The sequence below is a fragment of the Cyanistes caeruleus genome, chromosome 25 (genome assembly GCF_971803275.1).
Source record: "Cyanistes caeruleus chromosome 25, bCyaCae1.hap1.1, whole genome shotgun sequence".
NCBI lineage: Eukaryota > Metazoa > Chordata > Aves > Passeriformes > Paridae > Cyanistes > Cyanistes caeruleus.
The window spans coordinates 5,284,651-5,291,844 of record NC_141725.1 but is presented as its reverse complement, the minus strand read 5'-3'; the positions used below and the strand labels follow the sequence as shown (position 1 = coordinate 5,291,844).

Sequence of the window (7,194 nt, the reverse complement as noted above, 5' to 3'; positions counted from 1 at the left end):
AAACTCCAACTCCATGGCTCAATATAGTTTTTTTATCCACAGTACAATATTACAAAGTAAAACACAGTATCAATAAGTTAAGATCATACTTAATCACCTAGAACTGGTTTCTATTAACCCAAAAAGCACAAAATTTTGCCTAAGCTTCGTCGTCTCTAAAAAGAAAAAAAAAAAAGAAAAAAAAAGAAAAAAAAAAAGAAAAATAAAAAGGCAGATTCGACTACAATTCTTTAACACAGTCCAAAAGAAAAGTGAAGCAGGAAGTTGGTGGATGCTAATTGGGTCTCACAGTTTGGATAATTCATTAAATATTTTCAGGGTTTTTTTTTTATATTCAAATTTTTTAGAAGTTCCAGAATATACATGTAAATGTACACAATACATCTTTGTATACAACTCTGTTTGCAAAAATATCTTATAGCAGATGTATAAAGATTGAGATCCATCTCTATCCCCCCCTCCCCAAGCAACAACAACAACAACAAAAAAGAAAAAAAACAACAAACACCCCTCCTTGTAAAATATTAAGGATCAGGAGAAGTGTTTCCATGGAAGAATTTACTCATCCTGGGTTTGTAGCTGCTGCCTCTTCTGCCATCCCGAGTTCCGCCTCCTCCGCAGCCGGAACGAAGCCCCAGCACCGGGGAAATTCAGTTTTTGCAGCCCAGAGTGGTGGAGCTGGGCAGGTGCTGGGCTGTGCAGCGACGAGCCCGGAGCGGGGCTGAGGATTTGGGACATCCCAGCTTCTCCTCGTCCCCTCCCGGATCCCCAGGGCTCCCCCCGCGCGCGATTCCCGGCAGGAACCCCACGGAGCCCCACCAAGTTCTCCAGACAGAAACTCCCAGCATTTTCCAGAAGCACCAGAGGCAGGTGGCGAGCTCGGGGTTGGATCTGGGGAAGGGAGGGACAGGAGCAAAGCGTTCCTGACCCCCGGGGTTCCCAGCAGGAATGCCCTGGGGGGGTTCTGGGGTGCTCCCCCTGCGCTCCTTGGGCACAGAATCTCTTCCCACCCTCCTTCTCCAGGGGTTTGGGGCTGAGCACCAGTGGGAGACTGGTGGAATTCCAGTGGCGTCCCCAGGGCCACCGTGTCCCTCTGGCTGCCACCTTTCCCTGGGAGAAGGGGACGGTCAAGCCCTGGATGCACAGGGAGAGACCTCAGAATAAAGTGACAAAGCAAAAAGCAGTGGCCCTGGCTGTGTGACAACAATGAAATTATAATAATAAAAATAATAATTATTAATCGTTTTATCTCCTATTTTTTAATACAGCAGATGGACCCACGATTCGTTTGGGGCAGGGGGAAAAAAAAACAAAAAACCAAAAAACCTCCAAGTTACTCCTTGTTTGAAGAAGTGTTTCCCTCCTTAACTCTGCCATTCCTCTCCTTCAAAGGGTGAAAGGCTCTTCAGTGCAACCTCCAAGGGAAGGAGACTCCACAGGGAAGGAATCCTTTACTTTGAGATAAACGGAAGCGGGAAGAAGTCAAATCCCACAGGCTGGCAGGATTAAAAAGGGGAGAGGGGAGAGAAAGAAAGGAACAGCAGAGTTAAAGGACACCTTTGTGCTTTTTGGAGTGTTTCTCACACCCTGGCCATACTCTAAAACGTTCCCTTCAATCCAAAGAATTAAAAAAAAAAAATAAAAATCAGGAAGCAGGACTGCAGGGAGAAGCTGGCTGAGATAAAGCACACCAGTGGAAGGGATCTGCGTGGGAAAACAGCACCTTGCTGCTCTCACAAGGATTTGCTGCTGCCTTGCAAAGACACACACACACACAAAATAAAAAATAAAAAATATCCCAGGAGAGAGCAGAGCACCCCCCCACCCCCTCCTCTCATGGATCAAGGAATAAAGTCACTCCTCTGGGTGACTCTTGGGTCAGTTTTAGTAATACTGCAAAGAAAAAAGGTCCCGAGCACTTGGCCTAAAAGGAAAAGGGAGGCACAGTTCTAGAAAGGAAAAAAAAAAAAAAGCTTTTTTCTTTCCTAATTTTTTTTTTTTTTTTGATACAAAAATAGACCATAGTCTCATTAGCAATTAATAAAACTGGTTGCCTCGGTAGAAAATTAGAAAAGTCAAAAGCAGATGGGTTCTTCAACTTCCCAGCACTGGAGGTGAACTGGGCAGGAGGTTTGCACCAGAACAAAGCAAAAAGGAAAAATAAAATAAAATAAAAGAAAAGAAGGGGGTTTGGGGTTGGTTTTTTTGGGATCCACCTCTGCCCTGGGCAAGGTGCTGAGCCCCAGGGGACCCCCCTGTGCTGCCACCACCACCCCCCGAGGATGACAATGACAAAGCAGGGCCAGACAAGGAGAGCTCAGGGAACGTTGGTGTATTTCCGCGGAGCCGGGAGCACGCAGCTCTCATTCCAAACAGTCCTAGCAGCAATTCCAGTTCCTCACCATTTGTAGGACAATTTGTAACCCACGTGGAGCTGGGCCAGGGGGAAATTACAACTTCATGCCAAACTTTTAATCCATGAAAGCTACAGATTCTTAACCTTTGGGAGCTTCGGTCACTTTAGGCAAGTTTTTCCCTTAAGTGTCAAACGCTGGCTTCAAAGAAGCAGAATTTTTTTGTTTGTTTGTTTTTTTTCTGTTTGTTTGGGTTTTGTTTTGGTTTTTTTTTTTGTGTTTTTTTTTTTTTGTTATCCATTTTGTTACATTCCAACATTCAGAGAGGCTTAAAAACTCGGGAGGAGCGTGCTGGACGTGGACATGACAGATCTGGCATCTTAAAGTCATCCCCAAGTTCTTCAACCACGAGGAATTAATGCTCGTCTCTGAAAGGGATTTTGGGTGTATAAAAGGGAACTTAAACTGTCCAGGGTGACTGGATTTTGGTTTGCCCTACCCAGTCCAGGGGTGAGTGGCAGCTAAAACTGCTGCTGGTCATACTCTGCTATCAGTTTTTTGATGTGGGCCAGTTTGTTGTGGAGGTATTCGCAGCGGTTCTTCTCTTGGCTGTAATTGGGGTTTGTCTGCAAAACAAAAGGTGAGAAAAAAGAATGAAAATGCAGAGGTGGGAAAGGTTCTGGATAAATCTTGGCAGCACAGAGTCAGGCAGCATGGGATGGTTTGGGTTGGGGGGAATGCAAAGATCATCTCATCCCATGGGACACATTCCACTGGCCCAGGGTGCTCCAAGCCCCATCCAAACACTTCCCTGGGAATTCCACCCCATTCCCTCCCAGGGAAGGATTTCCTGCTCATATCCCACCTAAACCTCCCCTCTTTCAGCTTAAAACCACGGAGTGAAGCTCTTTTAGATCCCTCTTTGAAACAGTCCTGCTCTGATCAAACCCAGCCAAGGATAAAATCTCCTTTCAGCATTATCCAGCTCCAGGTGTCTCCTCACAGGGAAGGAGCACACCTGAGTTAGGCTCAGCCTAACTGGGCTTCCAACAATCACCTCCTGCCCTCTGCCCCCAGCTCAGAGACCCTGGAAGGAAGATGAACTTCCAACACGCAGGGAATCCCTTCAAAGAGCTCCTGAATCCCTCAGGACAACAGGGCTCAGGATAATAAACAATCCTAATAAATAAATAATTCACTTATATAAAGGAAAAAAAACCTCAAATCCCCCATTGGTGTGTGGATGCTCTGCAGAAAAATACTGCAATTTAAGGTATTTTATGTGCTCCAAACTCCAAAAACCTGGGGGCAGAGCTCCAGAGGCTGATCCCAGCTGGGATCCCAGAGGATCCTGTAATCCCTCAGCCTGTGCATCTGGAACACAAACTGTTCCTTCCCTGGGGAGATAAAGGCCCTGAGCGAGCAGAGCCATTGTGCCACGGCCACGGCTCAGCGATCCCCAGGACCCGTGGGGCACTCCCAGCTCCCCCCAAACCCTCTCTGATCTTTTAGGGACAGGCTGGAGCTGAACAAAGATCTGCTGGAATTGCCTCAGAGCCTGGGTTTGCTCTTGGCAAGGGCCCATCTCTTTCAGTCACACCAGGGGCACCACCCAAAAGCCTTCTGTGGCCAAGGACGGTTCCCTTACCTTTTTAATTTTCCGATATTCCTGTAAAATTTGATCGTGGATGGTCTAAAAAAAAAATAAAAAAATAAGAGGAAAAAAAAAAATAAAAATAGGGAATTATTTTCAGTTTTGCAGCTGGCATTTACTGATGGCTCAATGTACACAATTCCTCCAAATTCCAACCAAAATCTGCTGCCTCCAGGGATTCCCTGGGCAGATCCAATGGCTACACCCAGCTCGGATCCCACAGATATCCTGGAGAAGGATGAGCCATGAGAACTACCTGTGCCAAGCACCTGGATTCCAGGAAAATTCACATTTCCAAAGCCCCCAGCCCATTTTTTTTCTCCCCCACCAAGATCTAAAAACAACCCAGGGAGGAATTTTGCAAGGAGAAGGGCAGGAGGTTTGAGGGAGGAAGCTGTGCTTAGCACAATAGGTGCTCTGTAAAAATCTGTTTATTATCCTCGACGAGACTCACTTTTTCAAGCTAATGAATAGCTAAAACTCTTTTAAAAATCACTCTGACAAGTCCAATAATGCTGCATTATTAAGATCAAAGATTGCAGAGGAACAGATGACCCCGTGCTAACTCCCCTTCCAGCCCTGATACGCTCCCATATGTGCAAATATGAGTTTTTCTGGCTGGGATACACTAATAGCTTCCAGCAGCTTTTGGCTAAGGACACCAATTGTCTCACTGAGGCCTTTCCTTGTCAACAAGTCCCATGATGTGGCTCCAGCCTGAAAAAGGAGCAGCACAGAGCTGGGTTAGGAGCATTCCCCAAAGCTGTCAGCTGTGTGCACGTTCCCCTCGCTGAGGAATTCCTGAGGCTGGAATTTCGACACCCAAATTCCCCAATTTCAGCCCAAAGAGAGCAGATCAAAGCCCTGCAGCTCTGCCACGTGCACAGGGAGCTTTTCCCTGGGCTTTTTTAGCTCTGTTTCTACCTTGTACTCCTCAGAGCCTTGCAAAAGCTGCTTCAGCTTGGCGTCCAGCTGGGTGAACCGTCGGGTTATCCGCTCTATCCGGGCGTGCAAGTCCCTGTACTCGTTGTATTCCGCGTTGAAATCGTTTTTGTAGCTCTGACGCTGCTCCGAGGAGGAAATGGCTGCGTATTTTCTGCAGGGAAAAAGGCTTTGGTGAATGGGTTTTGGGGGGGGATTGATTTGGTTTTTGGGGAATTCTCTCTGGGATGTGGCGGTGCAGAGCACAGGGGGGGGATGAGAGCCTCTGCCAAGAGGCTGGGAACAAAACTGTGGATGATTTAGGATCATAGGATCATCTCGAAATGGGATATTGGGAAGGAATTCTTCACTGTGAAGGGTCTGGGATGGAATTCCCAGAGAAGCTGTGGCTGCCTCACCCCTGGAAGTGCTGGGAGCACCCTGGGTGGCACTGGATGGGCTTCAGCTCATTCCAACCCAAACCATTCTGGGATTTCAGCTGGAAAAGCCCTCCAAGATCAAACCCCAGCACTGCCAAGGCCACCACTAAACCACGTTCCCAAGTGCCACATCCACATGGCTTCAATCCCTCTGGGGATGGGGATTCCCTGTCCCAGTGAAGAAATTCCCCCTAATATCCCACCCAAACCTCCCCTGGTGCAGCTTGAGGCCCTTCCCTCTCACCCTGACTTGTGTTAAAGTAGCAAATTACGGAGACATCAACCAGCAGGGATTGTTGCCTTGACCTCCTGTTAAACAAACAACGTTTGCTCCCAAAAACTTCCTATCTCTGCCAGATAGGGTGGAATGAGCAGGTACAGCCAAGCCTGGAGCAGCTGGGGGTGGAGGAGGACACTCAGATAGTGCTGCTACAGCTCCTCTGACTCCTGCTGGCCCGCAGAACATGGAGTTCTGCATCTGTGCCAGGCACTGGAACAGCAGGAATACGATGCTTCCAGTGCTAAGAGTCTTGAAAGGAACACAAAAAGCATTGAGCCATCGTTGCAAAACGCTCGCAGGGTGATTATGTGGCAAGAGCACCATAAGAAACCATGGTGAGGAGCTTTATTCTGGTTTTTTTTTCCCCACCAGCAACTCTATTTCCAGCACCTTGTGGAGACACTGGAGGTGTCCTGAGCTCAGGTTGAACTGATGTGCTTTTGGGGGCCTTTTGAAGTTATTCTGCTGGATAAAAAGCTATTGAAGCTGGAATTTGCAGCCCTCTCTGAAGGTAAAACTCACCTTTTGGCAGGTGATGGCTCCAATTTGCCTCCCTGCTCTGGCTGCAGCAGGGCCAGCTTGGTGCACAGACATGGAAAAGCCGATTTAGGCCTCAAACTGAGGGGGAACTCTCAGTGCTTTAACTTTTTAAGTGCTCTAAACTTCTAGAAGTGACCCCTTGCCAGGGGCTGGGGTACAGAACCATCCACACAGGATAAAGAATCACCAAACAGCAGTGATGTGTCTCAGACTTTGAGGAGCTGGGCACAAAGCAGTCAGATCACACTGGGTCAGACCACAGAGCTCCCAGAGCTCAGAAACCTCTCCCAGTTTCTCTCTGGAGAGAGCCCAAGGAGCTGCAATATCCCCTTTTGGGGAGGGAACATCACGTGGGTGAGAGAGAAAAAACACCCCCAGCCACCCAAATTCTCTGGAATAACCCTAAAGATGTCACCCTGTTTGTATGGCTGATCCAAGCCAGCAAAGCAGAAACCACAGCAGAAACATTTATCTGCCCTAGAGCTTCCTCCTCCTCCTCCTATTCACTTATATAAAGGAAAAAGCCCCAAATCCCCCATTGGTGTGTGGATGCTCTGCAGAAAAATACTGCAATTTAAGGTATTTTATGTGCTCCAAACTCCAAAAATCTGGGGGCAGAGCTCCAGAGGCTGATCCCAGCTGGGATCCCGTGTCCCAGAGGATCCTGTAATCCCTCAGCCTGTGCATCTGGAACACAAACTGTTCCTTCCCTGGGGAGATAAAGGCCCTGGGTGAGAGAAAATAACACCCCCAGCCACCCAAATTCCCTGGAATAACCCTAAAGATGTCACCTTGAAGGTGCTGTTTGTATGGTTGATGCAGCCCAGCAAAGCAGAAACCACAGCAGAAACATTTATCTGCCCTAGAGCTTCCTCCTCCTCCTCCTCCTCCTCCTCCTCCTCCTCCTCCATCCCTTCCCTCGCAGCGATCCCAGCACAGCCAAACCAGCTCTGATGGGAACAACCCCCAGGGCTGGGACATGCCCAGGGAATTCCCTCCCTCCCT

At 48.0% G+C, this 7,194-nt stretch overlaps 1 protein-coding gene across 1 annotated transcript in view; it reads right to left on the bottom strand.

Annotated features, from left to right (window-relative positions):
- Window positions 1-2,317: 2,317 nt before the first annotated feature.
- ELL (elongation factor for RNA polymerase II) overlaps window positions 2,318-7,194 on the bottom strand; it is a 49,808-nt gene continuing 44,931 nt past the window's right edge. The window contains exons 10-12 of the mRNA XM_086862489.1: window positions 4,933-5,104; window positions 4,003-4,047; window positions 2,318-2,980 (exon numbers count right to left, since the gene is read on the bottom strand). Of these exons, the coding sequence (XP_086718615.1) occupies window positions 2,876-2,980; window positions 4,003-4,047; window positions 4,933-5,104 (322 nt within the window). The 3' untranslated portion in view covers window positions 2,318-2,875. The remainder of the gene's footprint in view (window positions 2,981-4,002; window positions 4,048-4,932; window positions 5,105-7,194) is intronic.